Here is a 21,817-nt window from a genome sequence, read left to right on the forward strand (position 1 = left end):
CATTTGGCCGAATGCCATCTGGCCGAATGGTCGTTGGGCCGAATTATGCTCAAAAGAAATCAGAGTAAGTTTTTGACATTCCACAGCCAATATGATCTTTAAAAATATTTCCTTCTTCAAATCATAGGATATTTTTTCTAGTTCAGCCATTCAGGGATTAGTTGGCGTTGAAACTGCCAACAATTTAATCAGTTTTATTTACTTCTTTGAGTCATAGGCTGTTCTATCGAGTGATATGATGCGGAAAGCAAGGGCATCATTCATTTTTCGGCCAAACGGCGTTCGGCCAAATGCCCCGGAACCCTCCCAATAAAATTGAGAAATCTGAAGCTCCACATACCGAGCATCCAATCGCAGGTCCTTTTTGTTCGCTGGGGTCGTTGCCGTTGGTCTCGCTTCCTATTCTCTTGTTGATTATTGCTTGGTTTCGTTGCGGCCGGCTCGCAGGTGCAAACACCAACCCCCCGGTTTACTGTCCGGAGGGACTCAGTGAGTTTGCCGAAGCAAATACAACGGTGCCATGCCTGCCATACCATCCTAGTCTAAATCCTAGTCGTCGCTGGAGTGAGACAATGCTCAACGCAATCGAGGTGATCATGGTAGGTGTGATTGATCGTAGGTCGCTGTGGCAGCCAATTATCAGTAAGCTCGCATGATCTTCTCGATCGCTCTTCAGCGGCAGGTCACAACCTGGTCTCACTATCAATGCCAAAGAGATTAATTCATTGGATGTAAACACTGACAATCCTCCCAATTTCACGGTAGTTGGAGAAGCACTATAGAATATTGAAAGTTTCCAATATCTTAGAAAGGGTCAAATGGCTACCGATGGTAACGCCAAGATTCAAAATTGCTCAAAGAACCAATGAATATGGCTTGGGACTAGCTTACCATTCTCAATGTACACCGTTCGAGAGCTCTCAACTATAACAAGGTCAATAACGGCGCCAATCACGTCCTTAGGATCATCGAGGATGGGAAGGAATGTTAGTAAGACAAACGTTGTTATAGAGACCGTGAATCGCTGCATTTCCACGTTTGATAATATGTACTGAGCTCCATCGTAGATGTTACCAGAAGTCGCTAGTAACGGAAATTTGGGAGCGAAAGTAGAGATGGGCCAGTCTTACCCCACGCATGGGTGGAAACGCAAACTGCAAACATGCAGCAGGACATCGCAACAGATACCGATCCAAAGGTTCATGCGGCACAGCCTTAACAAGGAAATAAAAGAAGATGGTGGGAGTATTTGTTGGCGACAATCGCCCAGGATGGAGGTTTTGCCTGTCGGCCTTTTTCACCACTAGAGATAATTTGGAATGCCAATCTGAATTCAGTATGCTGCTGCTGCTGCTATTTTCTCCTCTCCAGACAATCATATAATTTCGATTACACAATCCGCATCGAAAACATAATCGCACTCAATCTCATTCGGTTCACATAGTTCACCACTTCGCCATTTTTACTGTCGCCTTCGATCATAACCCGTCAACGGTGCAGGTCATCAATCATCAATCTCAATCGCGAAACTGTATGCTGTGTGTGTACACATGGTATCGAACAAGCTCGAAAGTATCCCTTCACCACCATGGGATATCCCAATGCAATGCAATGTGTAGCGCCAACAGAGTGGCAGCTCTTGGGTTGACTTCGCGACCCACCGGGACCAATCCACTCAACTCACTACTATGGCCGAACTGTTTTACCCATATGGCTGTGATTTCCGCAATCTTCCGCCGGAGAAAGGTATAATTACTCATAATAAAACACTCCACTTCTGCTGGGTACCTACGTCGTCGGAATAAAACGACCGCGCGTCTACGAGGTGGTGCTTGGCGCGTACGCGATCAGATTTGGTTCGCGCTGCGCTGGTGCTCACGACCGGAGATGACGAAGGGGACAGCGATCGAACTCTCGAATCAACGATGTTTCATAATTCATAACTGAAAACTGAACCACTGGAATCGGTTGATAGCTGTGCACCGCATTGTACCCATGCACTGAATCCGAGGTTCGCTCACAGTGGGTTGTCTGCCTTTCAACTCAATCTACCCGGGATGACAACACAAGAAATGAACTTTGGAGCTTTGAACTATCGAATGTGAATGTTTTGATTGTCGGTGGAGTCCACATTACATAATGTTTCCATGGACGTATGGGACCAACGGATGAGAACTTTGGGTTGATGTGAGTGATTTATGGTTGGATATCCGGCCAAGTACAAACCTTGTATATCAATAATTATAATTTGACAGACAATTACTCCAAATAAACAAGTAGCAGTGCCCTGTTAAACTCATCGCTTTTAGACGAAATTTTATTAAACAAATTAATGCATAATTAATCATAATACATATAGACGGTGCTAAGAGTGGAGCTGAAGTGGATTATTCCGTGTGCCTATTGCCAGAGCTAGCGCAGTATTCTCTTTAATAAACTGGAGATTTGAGTGTTCGATTGTTTGAATGCACTGAATGTTGAATTTCTCGGCTATATAATCAACAAACTCCTTGGAACGACAACGGTTTCAATTCGTCCCTACGTTTCGGCAGTGTTTATGCCATCTTCAGGGGAACCACGGGGAACTAACCAAGTGATTTTTACCCTGAAGATGGCATAAACATTGCCGATACGCAGAGGTGGTTTTCAAACGTTGTCGTTGCGTTCCAAGGAGTTTGTTGACTGCATGGCTGAGAAATTCAACACTGTCACATTACACAAGTGGAACTCTGGATTCAAAAGTTGAAACCTTTTGGAATCAGATAAAGGTGAAAATTAATGAACCAAATGAATTCCGGAATGTTTGCCCGGTTTCCATCAATGTAGTAACAAATATTCATTGATTTGAACTTGTTGTACCTCATCGATAAGCAAACTCAATAGGAAGCAATCAGTGAAGTACTAGATTGAAAGTAGTGAGCTGGATTTTTGTATGGTGAGATGATCAGTTCTCCATTTCTGCAATGAAATGGTGCAAACAGCGTGGGTTATATGATTTCTTGACTAATTTGATGCTATTTGAGCAAAAGTTTGGGTAACTGTGTTGTTGTATTATTTATTTCTTGCAACTTCAACAACACGGTTATCCAAACTTTTGCTCAAACAGCATCAAATTAGTCAAGAAATCATATAACCCACGCTGTTTGCACCATTTCATTGCAGAATTGGAGAACTGATCATCTCACCATACAAAAATCCAGCTCACTACTTTCAATCTAGTACTTCACTGATTGCTTCCTATAGGAGGCAATCAGTGAAGTACTAGATTGAAAGTAGTGAGCTGAATTTTAGTATGGTGAGATGATCAATTCTTCATTTCTGCAATGAAATGGAGCAAACAGCGTGGGTTATATGGTTTATTGACTAATTTGATGCTACTTGAGCAAAAGTTTGGGTAACTGTGATGTTGTATTATTTGTTTCTTGCAACTTCAATAACACAGTTACCTAAACTTTTGCTCAAACAGCATTAAATTGGACATGAAATCATATAACCCACGCTGTTTGCACCATTTCATTGCAGAAATGGAGAATTGATCATCTCACCATACTAAAATCCAGCTCACTACTTTCAATCTAGTACTACACTGATTGCCTCCTATTCCCGGAAGTCTGCACTCGTACAGCAAATTAATCACCCGTGAACTTGCTTTTATTTTGATATAAGTCAACAATTTGGAATCGAACATTTCTGTTCTCTGGCTTTCACTATCTACTTAATCTGATTAATAAGAGAGCGTGTAAAATGTCAGATAATGTCTGAACCACGCTTCCAAATTATTAATTTCTCACACGTTCGACGGAATCGAATTCACTACTGCTGGTGGAACGAGCCGTTATTGGAAGGAAAGGGAAGACAGTTTGCGATATTTAGCAATTACATAAAGCTTTGGCGGCGCCCTGATGTCCCTCTCAGTCGTATCAACTTTCAGTTGTGCATATACGACGGTTCATCCTGGGAAAATTCGATCCTCTCGAATGCAATTCTCAACCGTGCTTCCTCACCTCATAAATCGCCCGCAAAGGCAATTTAAATGCCACTCTTGGTAAGCGGATAACCACCATAGCATTATGGCGCTGGTTGTTGCTGATCCCGAGGCAAACCACCGCCACCGCCGCCGAAACTTATCATTGTTTTCTGCTAAAAAGGCACCTTTAAACCTGGCAAAATATTGGCTATTGGACCACATAAACCCTACTATTTGCGAGTAATGAAAAACAATCGACCGGACCACCACGGCGGCAATTCCGACTGCACTTTTGCCGCGGGGGCTCATCGCATCGGGGGATAGCGCTTCATTAAAACAATAACTGTAGTTTGGCACTTGAGAAGAAATATGTGCTTATTACAGGTTTTCTTTCGCTGTTTGGTGCAGCACGTCCTCCACTGACCTGACTGTGGTTCCGTCTTCTTCTCAAACCAAAAATGATAAATAACCCATTTCTCCTGTCTTATGCGGTGCTTTTTTCTTTATTCTCGATTCCTTCCCCCCACAGATTTGGCTGCGATTCGGAAGATTTTGGAAAACGAAACCGGTGGCGCACTATGTCCCAGCTGTCAGATGCCCTTCGATAAGGGCAAAAAGAGGAAACTGATTGACACCTGCGGTCATGAGCGGTGCTACTCGTGCATGTTTCGGAACGAAATCTGTCCCATCTGCCACCCGGCGGCCCAACCGGATATCGACCATGGTAAGTTCTACATTGTTATCTTTATTGACCCATTGATGTATCAGATAAATTTTCCGGGCATAATTAATAAGGACAAGAAACTCCAAGATATTGGGTTTATAAGCAAACAAATACAAGTTTGCGTTACGTTAACTTTTGGAATTTCATTTTGAATTAAGAATAAAAAATGATAGATATAAGAAACCGTTTCCACAATGTTTAACCCTTATGTGGCCGACTGGGTACCCGGGTACCCAGCGTCCATTCAAAAAGCCGGTGTAGAAAAAAGCAAAAAGTTTGTCGGACACATAACGGTTAACAAAATCGAGATAATAATAAGAAAGCTGAGACTTTCTACCTAAAGATCACTTTTTGGAAGAACTAATAACTAAACTTTGCCCAGCTTGGTAAATCAAATATACAAATAGTGTCCCACATCAATGACTATTTACTTTCAAACATCGCGCAGCAATAACGACAATGTCGCACATCACTCTGGAACATACACTGAAAAACAAGAAAACTCAAAATTGAGTATTTTTAAACTCACTTTAGAGTTCGTTTTTGCGTCCCCTTTCATTCGCTCCCTTTATTGTTGTCAGAGAGTAAATAGCAAAACAACCCAACTTTGAGAGTTCGATGCGGGAAGCCAAAATTGAGTAAGTGATATAGTATCGAAAGTCTACTGACTTTTATCGTTTTATATTGCACAAAACGAAATAAACACTTTTCTTAAAAAGTCGACATCATTGGGAATCTGTGGGGGATATCAATGTGAGAGGCTAAGTAGAAAAGATTTATAATACAGCATCTCGTAAATGCTTATTTTTAGCAAGAAACAATGTTTTATGGTGAACGGGCACAACCAAAGCTATGGACAGGATAAAGATATTCAATACAGTAACCACAGACAAACAGACGTAACACTTCGAACATTTTTCGAATCAAATCATAGTCACGGAAACATGTTCGCCCAATGCTAAAAGGACGGAGTTTGGCCGACCATCAACTAGGTGGCGGTAGTGGGCAAACGTCAAACTCGAGCAAAAACGATGCGAGAGCCACGGGTGGTCAGTTGGCCAACTATCAAATTTTCAAATAGACCGTTAAATCGGTGTACGATGCAAAACATCAGAGTGTTACGTCTGTTTGTCTGTGCAGTAACATTGGCATCATATTTATACTACTAGCAAATGAACGTAATACAAATCAAAAAGGCTATTAAATCTAACCTAAAAGCATCACCATGATCGTGCTTATCATTCTAGCATGAACAGGATACAAAAAAGAAAACAGCGCAAAGGCAACCAGTTCAATATAGTAAAATAGAATACATTTAGGCGCTGTACAAAGTGTAAGTTTAGCCGCCAATTGGAATCGCTTACGTAGTGCCCTAGTGGACAAAAAAGCTGTAAGGACAAGTGGTGAAGAATAAATGCTATTAAATTTATCATCGGGGATTTCTCCTTCTTTTAAACTTAGGCTGTTCTTTGTGTTTTAATGTTCTACTCACTATGAAAATTACAGCAATAAAATTTTTCGTCGGATATTTTTCCTCCTTTTGAAAAAAAAGCTGTTCTTTCTAGTTTAAATATTCTGCTCATTATAAGTATTACAGCCATTTTTTTTGTTTTTATTTTGTGTATTTTAACTTAGAGCTAATTCTACACTTATACAGTCATTAATTTTGGCATAAAAGTTTTTCCTTCTTCTGTACATAGGCTTTTCTTCTAGCCTAACTGTTATACTCAATATGAACATAACAGCTATTAAATTCTTCATCGAAAATTTTTCCTTCTTTTGAAAATAGGCTGTTCTTTTTGCATTATAAAGATTACAGCCATTAACTTTTTCATCAGAGTTTCTTTTTTTCGGAACATAGCCTGTTTTACTCATATTCGTATTATAGCAATCAACTTTTTCATCTGAAATTTACTTCTTCTAAACTCTTTCTAGTTTAACTGTTCTGTTTCACGGTGGTAGTCTACTGCTCTTTCTAGTTTAAATGTTTTACTTATTATGAGGATTACAGCCCTCAACAGAGTTTTTCCTTCTTCTGAACATAGGCTGATTTTTCGTAATATTACTTTTATATTCACTATAAGCATAACGGCTAACAACTTTTTCATCGAAGATTTTTCCTTCTTTTAAACATAGGCTGTTCTTTCGAAGTTTTAGAGAACGCGATTCAGTTGCACTTAATCTTGTTAATCATGTTCGAACTGGAACTCTTAATTTGTTTCCGGTGTAACTATAATTTAGACTTTAAAACGCGAAAAACTATTAGTGTGTTCATTCAATTAACATTCGAAGGCAACCAAAATGTCAAGGTCGAAGACCGTTTCCCTCAAACATTAAACAGTTTCTTTCCATCCAGTTGCCTAAGCAAATCGTTTAACCTTACAACCCATTTGGCCTAGTGACCAGTTCGGCCTAACGACCCGACTCATCCGGCCTAATGGCATATTCGGCCTAACGACCCTTTCGGCCTCACGACCATTTCGGCCTAACGACCCTTTCGGCCTAACGACCCTTTCGGCCTAACGGCATTCGGCCTAACGACATTCGGCCTAACGGCATTCGGCCTAACGGCTTTCGGCCTAACCCATTGCCAACCACATCCCACCAACACTCCGACATTCGCATGTATTTGTGAAGACGAAGAGGTATATTCGGTCTGATATGGATACAAACGATTGCAATCATCACTTCCTTCCCCTTACCCACATTGACCTGCAACATGACGAGGCAGGCGCCATTGTCGCTTAAAAATAGAAGATCACCAACACTTGCACACTGAAGATGCTTGCTTAGTCCCCGTCGATATCTCATTGGTTCTTTGTGTGAGTGTATACTGGAGTAGCATCCACGGGCGGCCAATCAATCTCAAGCTTCAAGCTCGTTACCAACTTTCTTCTAGATCACCAGCTATTATTTTGAAAATGCTTCCCGGAAAAAATAAATAATTAAAGCAAAGCTGAAATATTTCATCAAATCTGCCACATTAACAAATAATCCAGCCCCGCGCATTTGCCGCTGCCGAAGTGCCGACCGCTTCAGTTCCTTCAGATAAATTGAACTACCGTTGAGATAATCGTTTGTGTTTACTAAAGTGTTTTTTTTTTGGTAGTTGGTGTGTTCGAACTGTGAATCCCGGGGTTGCTACGTCAGTCGTCGCGCGGTGTTTACTGATTACGCCAAATACAATTAGTGCTCGCGGATGTTTCAAAGACGATAACGTTCTAAAATTTTTTTCGGGGAAGCATTTTCGAAATAAAAAGGCCAGGAAGAGGACTACCAGACAACCATTAGGACATGGCTACACTATATGGCAAACGAGGAAGTCTGACGTTGAAACTGTTGTTGTTGGAAGGAATCACGGTGGCAGCTGATCTGCACCTGAAAACCTTTCCGGTAAAACATACTTACCTTACCGATCAGACTAAGATCTGGGTGGCCTCTGCTGTACATAAATAGTAGCCGTCTCCATTCCACTCGGTCCATGGCTGTGTGTCTCCAGTTCCACACTCTACGAAGGCTCCGCAGATCGTCCTCCACTTGGTCGACCCACCTAGCTCGCTGCGCATCACGTCTTCTTGTCCCGGTCGGATGACTCTAGAGAACCGTTTTAGTCGGGTTGCTAGCCGACATCCTGATGACGTAACCTGTCCACCGTTGCCTCCCGATTTTCGCGGTGTGAACGATGATTGGTTCTCTCAGCAGCAGATGCAGCTCGTGGTTCATTCGTCTTCTCCAAGTCCCGTCTTCCATCTGTACTCCGCCGTAGATGGTACGCAACACCTTCCGTTCGAAAATTCCTTGGGCACGTTGATCCTCTGCACGTAGGGTCCATGCTTCTTGCCCATAGATGACTAGCGGTCTAATCATCGTTTTGTAGATAGTTAGCTTCATGTGTCGGCGAACTTTTTTTCGATCGTAGAGTTCTGCGGAGTCCAAAGTAAGCTCGATTGCCTGCCACAATGCGTCTCTGAATTTCTCTACTGGTGTCGTTGTCAGCGGCCCAAGTACACGAATTCTTCAACCGCCTCGATTTCATCACCGTCGATATAAATTCGGGGTGGCGGGCGCGGTGATTCCTCTCTGAAGCCCTCTGCCATCATGTACTTTATCTTCAACACATTAATGACTAATCCGATTCGCCTGGCTTCACTCTTTAGTCGGATGTACGTTTCCGACATCGTCTCAAATTTACGAGCTATAATATCAATACCATCAGCGAAACCAAGCAGCTGAACGGACTTCGTGAAAATCGTCCCACTCGTGTTTATCCCCGCTCTCCTTATTACACCTTCTAACGCAATGTTGAACAGCAAACACGAAAGACCATCACCTTGCCGTAACCCTCTGCGAGATTCGAAGGGACTCGAGAGTGTCCCTGATATTCGAACTACGCACATCACTCGATCCAATGTTGCTTCGATCAATCGTGTAAGTTTATCCGGGAATCCGTATTCGTGCATAATCTGCCATAGCTGTTCTCGATAGATTGTATCATGCGACGATTTGAAATCGATGAACAAGTGATGTGTGGGCACGTTGTATTCGCGGCATTTCTTCAACACCTGGCGGATGGCGAACATCTGGTCCGTTGTAGCGCGTTCACACATGAATCCAGCCTGATATTGCCCACGAACTCTCTTGCAATCGGTGATAGACGGCGGCATTAAATTTGAGAGAGTATCTTGTAGGCAGCGCTCAGTAGTATGATCGCGTGATAGCTTCCGCAATCCAAATTGTCGCCCTTTTTGTAGATGGGACACACAAATCTTGGTAATGACCCATTGTTCTCACCAGTTCTTCTCCACCGTATTTTAGAAGCTCGCTTGGTAGTTGATCTGTTCCAGCGGTTTTGTTGTTTTTCAACCGGTCAACATCCTCCCCAATCTCTTGGAGGTTAGGGAAATGCCTTATATACAAGGTATACCAGTCGCGCAAAGTTACAAAAAAACCTTCAATCAAAAACTATGGAAGTGTTTCAAGAGCACTAAGTTGAAGATACGCAGGTCAAGTTCCAGCCATACAGAAGAAGAAGGTACATTCAAATCATTAAAGTTACGTATTTTGTGAATACTTCCTTTTGTAACAATAAAAACAAAAGTTATGAGATTAATCCTCTAATACCCAACCCCGCCTTTAGACGGGGTATAGTTTGAGCATTTTTGTAATTTTTGTTTCGTGGAAAATCCATTTTTTTTTTAATTTTTGGCTGATATTTAGGACTGTTCTGTATATCTCAAAATGGTTTTTGGTGTATTTTAAAACGAATTAACATTTTTTTTTTAAATCATTGAAAAATAGATGTTTTAGTCACCGTTCAGAAGTCATTGTTATACAGTATTGATTCGCAACAATTAACATAATTTTAGTTTTTCTTAAATCATTCTATCTTAGTTTAATAGTTCAAGGGAGTCGAATACACTCTAAAATTATTTTCCTTAAAATTACACCGAAAACAAAACTTTTCATGAAAAAAAAATAAAAAAAAAAATTCAACAATAATCATAAAATCTCTGTTTCCGTCTCAAAAAATCCGTACCCGAAATAGGCTTCCAGGAAAAATATAAAAGTGTGGGGATGTTCAAAAATAAAAATTAGAAAAATCAAAAAAATTCACGAAATCGAGAATTAACAAGAATCATCTTCCAAAACGTGTTTGAATCGGCTTTAGATGACGTAAAATGATATTTAGATCAAAATCAAAAATTTGGGTATTACATAGAGGGTTAAATCGCATCTGCGCTGTGAAGTATGTTCATGCGCAGTTCGCATTTCATTGCAAAAGATTAAAATATCTGGTTCCCTCGATGAACGGTTTCTTAACATGCTACCGTAATACTAGATTATTTTAAAGTTTTTTTTTTAGTTCTAGTAGGTAATAAGACTTGATAAAAATACGTATAGTTCGCAAAAGTTCGCAGCCACACGAGATGGATGACTAAAAAGGTTAAAATTTATCGAAATAAACAAAGAAACTCTAGCAACGACATGTGCTTCATATTATTAATGTAATTACAGTCCAACTGGAACAGGATCTGCGACTGGGATTTCCTGAGCTACAGTGTATTTTGTGAATTCCTCAACTATTAACTAAGAGCTTTTCTTCCCAACGTTACTTAAGTTGTTAAAATACGAGATTGGGTTCTCAAGATATTTCTTGGATGAAATTCGGAAAGGAACCAGACAACAACCAAATATATTGTGCACTTGAACGTTGGCCAAACGTTTCCTTTGAACTTTACCCTTCCACTAACATCCAAATTCCCGTGACGCCTAGACCTGAAAGAATGTAGAGGTCTCTATGTACTTTCATAGGTGTCCAACTAATCTTCCTTTCCCATCCCTCAGCTGTCGCAAGGACGTGGCCAGGACAGCACTTGGCCGTTGGAGGATTGCGTCAATCTAGTCTAAGAGTCAGAGATTAGTCCCAATTCTTTGTGCTTTGGTAACAGACAGGAAGGATGCAATCATCATAACAGCGATCCAGGGTTGTACCACCTACGAATATGTGCTTAATGCTAATGCTAATGCTAATACAGTGTATTTTATGAATTCCTCAACTATTAACTAAGAGCTTTTCTTCCCAACTTTACTTAAGTTGTTAAAATACGAGATTGGGTTCTCAAGATATTTCTTAAATACATAAGAAACACGGATAAAATTTTAAAAATCGAAACCATTTATTGAACGGAACCGGAATCGATACTGCGGAATCATACTGATAGATATGATTTTGTATTCTAACTAAAAATAAACAAAAGATATGCGAGGATTACGAAAAAAAGTGTATCCCTTTTATCCACTAATATTTATTTTAATAGGAGAACGTAACAATTCGATATTTTTCCACAAGCAAGTTCAAACCAGAGCGTTAATGATAATCATAAATTTAATCATGATTAATGATTAATGATTAAGATTAATCAAAATCATTAATCATAATCACAAAAAAAATCTCATTTTATCATTAATCATTAATCTTAATCACACTGTTTTTGAAATCTAATCATTAATCAGTAGTCATAATCATAAGAAAAAATATTAATCAATCATTAATCATTCATCACCAAAAATGATTCATCATATAAAATATATGATCCAATTTAAATTGGTTCCAATGCTGTTCTAAATAATATAATCTATGATTCTTTTTTCAAAAATCTCCCGGACAGAGGTACCTTTTACTTCGGAAACTTCAAAACCATGTTGAACAATAAATATATTTTAATCATATCCAGTTTATTGTGATTGATTAATCATGATTAATCATGATTTTTAATCAATGAGCAATTTTTAATCATTAATCATAATCAATAATCACAGATAAAACCAATTTTAATCATTAATCATAATCTTTAATCATCCTTAAATCAAATTAATCATTAATCATAATCAATAATCACCAGAGTTGGAATTTTAATCATCAATGATTAATCATGATTAAAATTTTTGTTAATCATGAACGCTCTGGTTCAAACCCTCTTTCTAAACGATTTAAGGGTTTATACCACAGGTATTGAGTGTCTCGAAATTTATTAGAATTAGACTATTGTGCAAATTAGTTTTTGTACAGTGATTATTTACACACCCCACTAAACACCTGCGTTTCCTCACGGTTACCCCGGTAACATTTTTTTCACTCATTGTTATGATTTTCTGACTCGACGAGTTCAATTGTTTTGATGAGCATCGGATCGACATAGTTTAGTAAAAAGCAATGGATCTGGCGAAAAAATGCTCATGTTTTCAGGAATAGTTGTTTGTTGGAGTAATCTGAAGCTTATCTGGGGGCTCTTGAACCAGCTAGAAGGAATTTGGAGAATCCAGAAATAAAGTTGGGATTTCGAGGGCTGTTGTGAAGAGTGCAGGAATTGGGATGGTTATTACAGATAGAGAGCTGGATAGGGTATGTTAACCAATAGTGGACCCCCCACTAGCTGAAATTTGTTCTGGTCGTAAATATATTATGATATCCTAACTAAATCGTCTTCACCCAATGGTTGCACAACAAGTTCTATATCTTTCCTACATATTGCACACAAAAACGAGCGAAAACACCTTATATTTCTCATAATAGTTATTTATGCAATGAGTTGCAAAATGATGATTTTTACAGCACGAGCCATACATTTATAAATAATAAATACGACAAGTGCTGTAAAAATCGAGTTTTGCAACGAGTTACATACAACATTTTTTGCAATGACCAAAATTATTCACTAGAAAGTGGTAATTTCTGTAAGTACCATCCTGTTTCGCGGTAGTTCAATGGAATCGACCACGTGCTCCAACATACTAGACCTAAAGTTTGGATCAAGCAAGCTGTGATATAATCATCTATAACCTAGGGGCGGGACAGCTCCTAATACCGCCGCTAATACCGTCTAATAAATATTAGTTTCCTAATCTTTCCGTTCACCGAATCATTTATTATGTAGTATGTCATGACTTTACATGCAACAACCAACTGTCACAAACACGAAAAGTGAAAGAACGGGTTGTGTTTGATTTTCTCCAGTTTGAATCAATTTAAAATTCTAATTTCTGTTGATTATTTCAGCTGTGAAAAAATAGCTTCACGTGCCACTTACAGTAGAAAAAATCTAGAAGGAGGCTTCAGCAGATGCTATTAGATGAGCTTTTAATATACGTTCAAGGCATATAGCTCGTGGAAATTTACAATTTCAAATATAGATATTCGATGACTATGAAAGAAAAACTGAAATGAAAAGAAACACTGAAATGAACAGTTTACTACATTTTTAAAACTCCTGTTTATCATATAATGGTTTGTTTCTAATATTTGTCAATAAACCTTATGCAAAAAAAGCTTCCCTTAGGGCCGATTTCTTCACCTCGGCTTAACCGGTAAGCCAGGCTTACCCATACAGTTAAACCTGGCTTAACGCTTAAGCCAGGGTGAAGAAATCGCCCCTTAGACAATCGTGTGAGCTGATCAAAATCTACAACGGGAAAAATAGGCAATAACAGAATGGGGAACATTGCTATCTATGACAATTTGCACTCCAATGCCTCTTTGAGCTTGGATGCCACTGCTAGTTTCAGATTATAGAGGTAAGCTTATATTGGCCATCAAATATTGATCGGCATGAAGACTTACGGTATTGTAGGTATCAGTTGGAATGGTCTGTGTTCTTATAGATACACACTTTGGGACGTAGATGTAAGGTGCGAGGTTCCACAATAAAGCATAGATATGCAACCGATTTCGATTTACTTTTATGATAATATTCATTCATGCATCCGCGATGAAAGCACGCATTTCTTGTTTTTGACATTTTAAATCAGCCTAGTTCAAGGCTTACTTCGTTCACAAATGGATCTCTTCTGGGATTAATATCTCCTAATACCTCTAATACTGCTTAATACCGCTAATGAATATTAGACCTGTCCCGCCCCTAGTCTATAACCGTCACAGTTTTGCAAGCTCTTACCGTGGAAACGGTGGCAACCAAAGTGCAAACTCAGATTGTTCATCAAACAATTGCATTATGGTTCATAATGCAACCGAAATGAGTTGCATTATGAACCATAACTGTTTGATTTAGTGCAAAAAGTAGGCCGTTTCGGTGCCAAACCGACAAGTGTAAAATAAGAATTTATAGTGCCGAGTTGCAAAAAATAATTGTTTGAAATCTCTATCAAATTTTCCTATAGTGGACCCCGCGGGGTCTAGGGATATGATCCATGGTCTCCCGGTGGTAGTTTACTGGTAGAAGAGGATTTGAGCGGGAAATTTGAGAATAATTGGTAGGGGTCCACTATAGGTTATGGGAAAATATTAAATTGCTAAAAAATACCTTTCTTACTTATGTATTTGAGAAAAAAAGGAGAAACATTGTTCGGAGAATAACGCATCTTGTTGAAGGTATGAAAAATGTCTTCATAAATCGTCAATGCTAAGTAATACCCCCAGTGACCATACACATAAATTGCGGTATTTGATAATTTATTAATCCTGGAAGCAGGGATCGTGTGCAATATTAGCGGATGCCACCACGCACGAACCGTGTGCGCTCGTAGGTGGCTAAAACCAGTTGCGAGAAATGCACAGAAGCAGGGGTTTCGTGCCAATACGGTCCTGTTTCGGTAATTCTTTATCCGATTAATTCCCCCACGATTCCAACGAAGCCGCGATCGTCCCACACAATCTGTTTCGTTTGCAATTGCACTGGCAACGTGATGATGCAAATTATTACATGCCATGGATCGAGGGTTCGGATTGCGTGATTTCGATAACCGGCACAGGGATAAAGCCATTACTCTTTCAGCCCATTTTCCTAGATCCTTCATCTGTCGTTCATCAAGTGCTTTAGTTTTGCTGGATGATTTTTTATTACGCTTTGGATTACCATTCTCCCTTCGGTGTGCCCTTGTGCCTTCTGACAGCCGACGAATCCTGTCCCCCAAAATGGAAATTGAGCGCATAAAAACGTGTGATATGTTATTGAATTAATGCGAAGGATTAACTTAATGGACAATGTACAGCCAATCGCAAACCGTTCTGGACAACGCGAAAAAAAATAATGCTTTATTGCGATTCGATCCGCACTTTGCAAACTGATGAAAATGTTTCCAATCCAATCCACTGACAAGGACAGTAGTGTGAATGATTGAGCGTATAAAAAAATAAATTAAACTATTAACGTTATGTCACCTTTGCGTGAGCTTCTGGCATAAAATACAAGCTGTGAACAACAGCAGAATTAACATGGGAACGCGTTTCCTTCCACCTGCAATTCCAATGATTACAGGCCATCCAAATGTGACCTTGATATGAAAAACACTCATTTTCGTATCGAGTGATGACAGGCCAGCACCTCCCAGCACCATCATAATCGAAGCTAATGTTCGTTAATAACATGAATTTACCCATAAAGTTCGAACCTTTTAAATGACAATCAGTTCCATTTTGTCTCCCTGTCTGCTTTAATTCCACGAGTTCAAGGTCCGACGCACGATTGGACGCTTTAATTGATCGTTAACTGCTATGCTTTATTATATAATGCAGGCAAAATCAATAGCACCTCCGTGGTAAAGCATTGACTTTTCGCTGATGAGCTGGAACGGTTGGTAATATTGGCGAGAGGGATTGCCTATTTGCAGAAAAACCTTCCTCGGAATTGCGTTCTTGATTGGGAACAACGAGGTGATGACAGTTTGTATGTGCGAAAATTGCAATCGCCAGAAAACATGTTCTACAAGTTCGTGCAGCATGCAACTAACCAACGACAGCAGCAACAACAACAACGGTGCGTTTGCATGCATTTTTCGAAAGTGAGCCAATCTGGGCTTGAAAAGTCAATCAAACAAGAGACTTCGTTGTTGGGTAGAAGTTGTTGCGTTCAATTCACAGAGACGTATACTTTATCTGCAGCTTCTGCATATCTTGAATCGAGAATATACATATCGCATTGCATTATGGTATCGGGCTGAACGATTACAGCGAGGCAACTTTTGCATGGACCCGTGTTTGATTGATATCTTGATAAATATATCATTCAACACAGTGTGTAACGGAGTATGCATGGAACTTCCAAATATGGATGTGAACACGTTAGAATCCAGGTCATGCTTATGGTTCTCTCAGTTATAGTAACTGACGATACGAATGAGTTGTTTTTCAGTCGTGATAAACCAGGTTTGTGATTTTTATAAACGTTACATCAAACTATTTAAAATGCGAAACTTTTAGAATAGCACTATGGGCCCCCCTGTTCCGGGGGTAAAAGTTCATTAAACAGGGAACTCAATTCCAAGCTGTCAGGCGACCCGACCAGAAAAGTATAACAATTAAATAACATATTAAGATATTTTTCTTTAATACTACCATATCTGGGAATGCCCTTCATAATGTGGTAATAAGAAAAAAAACGAATACCTTAAGGACAACCGTCTTGATATCCTGCTTCCAGAATGCATGAGAACTTAAAACGCACAAATCTCAAGCAGCAAGCTTCAAACAACAGCGCATTTTATTATTCTGTGCTTGCTCACTTGTAATAAGCACAGAAAAAAAAATATGAATATTAACTCTAGCATAAAGCAACATTTCGTTGAAAAAAGCATCGTGTAATCTCTGCTTCCTCACAAATTTCTGCCAAACTTCATGCACATGCGGAGAATGCTTATAATCGTTCAATGCTACGTGAGAGTTATTAGAATTCATCTGTTTTTATCGCAATTTTACACGATTTTCGCTTACATCCCCTGTCCGCCGTCGACGCTGATGACAGCAGCTCAGTTGCCGCAGCAGCCATATTGTAAGCTCGTGTGTATCGGTGGTGATTGTGAACTAAATTCATTCCCTCGATAAAATAAGAGCTAGAATAGAAATATAAATAAGTGAGATTCTGGAAGCTGTGATTCAGTGGCTTTATCAAGCTGAGGATGCGGCAAGCAAGAGGAATAAACCTGCAGCATCGATTCTCCGTGAATGTGACACCCGAGAAGCCGGCTAGAATGTGAAGAATATTAACTTTTTGAGCGGCGGTAACCCGGCAGTGATTGCATAAATAATGTTTGTGTTGAAGTTTTTCATAATTCGAAATTATGTTTTACTCTACTAAATAATATTCCCATTCTGAAATCCTAGTCTTCAGTGATGGTACAAATGCTCCGCTCGTGTTTTCCACCTTGTTCCTCTTTGTGCGTTGGAGAATTCAGGCCAAACATTTCAATAGGTCCTATCTGCATTTGAGAGGCTCTCTTTGTTCACTTTCTCTTTCAATTATTGCAATGTAATGGTACACTTTTCAACTATTTTTGCAGTACAAATCAAAAGTCGATTGTTTTGACCATCGTTCAATGCAAGGAAACAATCATAATACAAATAAACAGCTGAGATTTTAACGAAAGAGAGGGAAACCAAAGAGAGCCTCTCTTCTGCAGATAGGACCTTTAGACATGTTTGGCCTGAATTGTTGTAATGCAGGTTCCAATTGGAAAATCGAGGAATTGTGCGATGAATGAAATTTACATCAACCGACAAACTGAGCATGTTAAAATTAAAGCGCGCATAAACTTAAGCGAAAGTGAGCATTCCCGTTATGTGCATGATTTCTAGTGTAAAGTTACAAGAATATTTTTATCTGTGAGCTTAAAATAAGAAGATCAAATGCGCTGATTTTGTTTTCGAAGAGATTTGTGCCCTCGAAATCGTGAGTAGGTGCCAAAGTCGGCCATTGTGGCGGCCATCTTGGGTTTCTAACAAGTCTGTCCTTAATGTTGTATGAATCGCATCTAGAAAATAACAATTCTGGTTATTCCAATAAGGAACGCATACATGAAATTTCAGGGGGGGGGGGTCTGCAAAACGGTGAGTCGATAAGGAGAGCGTCCAACATAGCTCTGGTCCTCACAGGTTCCTACCTCATGCTTCCACGGGTCAAGCGATGACAAAGACCGCCAGCTAAGAGTTGTGTGCTTAGCTGGTAGTGCAGGCTGGGCACTGTTGTCCTTCTGACTTCAGCTAGATTGAGGAGGTACGATTCGAGCGTCTGTTCACCAAGGAGGTGCGGCTCAAACAGCGTCTGTTCTGGCATCCAGCGGCTGAATAAGAAACGCTGCACCACGCCCAGCTAGATCCCCATCAGCGTGCCCCATCAGCGTGGTCGTCCTAGTGTTGGTTGGGACGTTAAACAGAACTGGCACGATGGCCCTCCGGCGAGACAGGAGTGTTGGCGTAGGCCCAATAAGCCACCCGTAAAAATCCCCATTGCGAATAACATAGGAGAAAATACGACTCGATACAATCGGCATAGACCCACGCGACGAAATAAGGACTACGATTGGAAACTTGGAACATGGAATTGCAAGTCACTAGGTTTCGCAGGATGTGACAGGATAATCTACGACGAACTACATCCCCGCAACTTCGACATCGTGGCGTTGCAGGAACTTTGTTGGACTGGACAGAAAGTGTGGAAAAGCGGGCATCGAGCGGCTCCCTTCTACCAAAGCTGTGGCACCACTAATGAACTGGGAACAGGATTTATAGTGTTGGGCAAGATGCGACATCGTGTGATCGGGTGGCAGCCGATCAACGCAAGGATGTGCATGTTAAGAGTTAAGGGCCGTTTCTTCAACTACAGCATCATCAACGTCCACTGCCCACACGAAGGGAGACCTGATGACGAGAAAGAAGCGTTCTACGCACAGTTAGAGCAAACATACGATGGTTGCTCGCCGCGTGACGTGAAAATCGTTGTCGGCGACATGAACGCGCAGGTAGGAAGGGAGGAAATGTACAGACCGGTAATCGGGCGAAACAGCCTGCACGTCGTATCGAATGATAACGGCCTCACGGCGTGTGTATGGGAAAAGTTTATAACAAAAAAATAGGCATCGTCAAATTTTTCGCTATTCAAAAATACAGGCTTTCAGCTTTCATTTGCAGGGTCCCTCAAAAAAATCCACCGAGGGATCCCGAACAACTTTTTCAGAATACTGTTTTTCCCCATACAAAATGCACGGTTCCAAATTAATCCCTATTTCCACTTAACAAACATACCCAATTTTTGTATGAAAAAGTTCCCCTGATGGAATATTTCGATGTTGGGCTTGAATCAAAGCTGGTAGCGTCAACTTTCACGTAGCGTAAAAATTAGCGATGCCCATTTTTTTGTAATAAATTTGTTCTACCAGACACACCGTGGCCTGCGATGCGTAAACTTTGCAGCCTCCCGTGGTATGGTAGTCCGAAGCACCTTCTTCCCCCGCAAAGATATCCACAAAGCTACCTGGAGATCACCCGACCATCAAACAGAAAATCAAATCGACCACGTACCAATCGGCGGTAAATTCTTCTCGGATATAACCAATGTCCGCACATACCGCAGTGCGAATATAGATTCGGATCACTACTTAGTCGCTGTATGCATGCGCTCAAAACTTTCGACAGTTATCACCACGCGTCGAAGTCGAACGCCGCGACTCAACATCGAGCAGCTGCGTAACGTAGAAGTGGCTCAAGACTACGCGCAGCAGTTAGCAGTGGCCCTACCAACGGAAGAGCAGCTTGGCGCAGCTACACTTGAAGATGGCTGGAGGGACATCCGATCCGCCATAGGTAGTACCTCGGCTACAGCACTAATAGGCTTCGCGACTCCGAATCACAGAAACGACTGGTACGACGGCGAATGTGAACAGTTGAAAAACGAGAAGAATGCAGCATGGGCGAGAATGCTGCAACACCGTACGAGAGCGAATGAGGCACGTTACAAACAGGCGCGGAACAGGCAGAACTTATTCTTCGACAGGTGGCGGCAGCATTACGATGAGCACCTCAATGGCGACGTTGCAAGTACCGAAGGTGGCGTGGTAACAGATCTAGGAGTATGTGCACAGGACGAAAGATTTCCGGCCCCTGACCTCCAAGAGATTGAGGAGGAGGTTGGCCGGTTGAAAAAAAAAACAAAGCCGCTGGAGCAGATCAACTACCAAGCGAGCTTCTAAAATACGGTGGAGAAGCACTGGTGAGAGCACTACACTGGGTCATTACCAAGATTTGGGAGGAGGAAGTATTACCGGAGGAATGGATGGAAGGTATCGTGTGTCCCATCTACAAAAAGGGCGACAAGTTGGATTGCGGGAACTACCGCGCGATCACACTACTGAGCGCTGCCTACAAGACACTCTCTCAAATTTTATGCCGCCGTCTATCACCGATTGCAAGAGAGTTCGTGGGGCAATATCAGGCTGGATTTATGGGCGAACGCGCTACAACGGACCAGATGTTCGCCATCCGCCAGGTGTTGCAGAAATGCCGCGAATACAACGTGCCCACACATCACTTGTTCATCGATTTCAAATCGGCGTATGATACAATCGATCGAGAACAGCTATGGCAGATTATGCACGAATACGGATTCCCGGATAAGCTGATACGGTTGATCAAGGCGACGATGGATCGAGTGATGTGCGTAGTTCGAGTATCAGGGACACTCTCGAGTCCCTTCGAATCTCGCAGAGGGTTACGGCAAGGTGATGGTCTTTCGTGCTTGCTGTTTAACATTGCTTTAGAGGGTGTAATTAGGAGAGCGGGGATAAACACGAGTGAAACGATTTTCACGAAGTCCGTTCAGTTGCTTGGTTTCGATGATGATATTGATATTATTGCTCGTAAATTTGAGACGATAGCGGAAACGTACATCCGATTAAAGAGTGAAGCCAGAAGAATCGGACTAGTTATTAATGTGTTTGTGTAAGATTTTCGACTGGAAGTTAAATGTTTTGGAGATTTTGGCTTTCTCAGTCTAGGGAGTCCAAACGATTAAATTGGCATTGCCCTAATTTAATCGGTGGGACTAGCGGTGCCCGCCCTAAATACACCACTGTCATTGGAACCATCAGTGGCATCCAATTCGGAAATCTGCTGATTTACATTCGCTCTGGATATGAAGTACTTCTATACTGCCACAACTACGAGTATCGTGTTTTGGAGAAATTTCTATTCGTTTATCTACGGCAACGATCATCGACGACGTCATACGGAGGTTGTGAGCTAATTTATCACTTCTCGTCAGTATAGTATCGGACGGCAATCGCTGCTGGGTTCGCCCCAGCAGTCATTTCAATATGTTAAATGTTTGTCGTGTACTCCTGTAAATAAAATGTACAGTTTGTAATGTAAATATATGTCGGTAGTTTTGGAACCACGTCGCGTGCGTATTACCTCCTCATTAGAAGGAATTGCTGCCAAAAATATGGACCCCTGCAGAGGAGTGAACTCTGCTACTAGTCCCCCCCCCCCCCCCCCCCCACTACACCTGCTGGAACATCACGGTTCGTGTTGGGAGCGATCACCAATGCCAATGGCAATGCCAATTTAATCGTTTGGATTCCCTAGACTGAGAAAGCCAAAATCTCCAAAAAAAAAGTTATTAATGTGTCGAAGACAAAGTACATGATGGCAAAGGGCTCCAGGGAGGAATCAGCACACCCGCCACCCCGAATTTCTATCGACGGTGATGAATTCGAGGCGGTTGAAGAATTCGTGTACATGGGTTCACTGGTGACCGCCGACAACGACACCATCAGCAGAGAAATTCAGAGGCGCATTGTGGCAGGGCAGGAAATCGTTCTTACTTTGGACTCCGTAGAACTCT

The 21,817-nt window shown here is 41.1% G+C and overlaps 1 protein-coding gene across 5 annotated transcripts in view; it reads left to right on the forward strand.

The window, feature by feature from the left end:
* LOC109429189 (protein TANC2) overlaps positions 1 to 21,817 on the forward strand; it is a 453,344-nt gene that overhangs the window by 368,344 nt on the left and 63,183 nt on the right. For all 5 annotated transcript variants that reach the window (XM_062856594.1, XM_062856595.1, XM_062856597.1 and 2 more), the window contains one exon: positions 4,497 to 4,691. In XM_062856594.1, the coding sequence (XP_062712578.1) occupies positions 4,497 to 4,691 (195 nt within the window). The remainder of the gene's footprint in view (positions 1 to 4,496; positions 4,692 to 21,817) is intronic.

The sequence above is a fragment of the Aedes albopictus genome, chromosome 3 (assembly GCF_035046485.1).
Source record: "Aedes albopictus strain Foshan chromosome 3, AalbF5, whole genome shotgun sequence".
Lineage (NCBI taxonomy): Eukaryota > Metazoa > Arthropoda > Insecta > Diptera > Culicidae > Aedes > Aedes albopictus.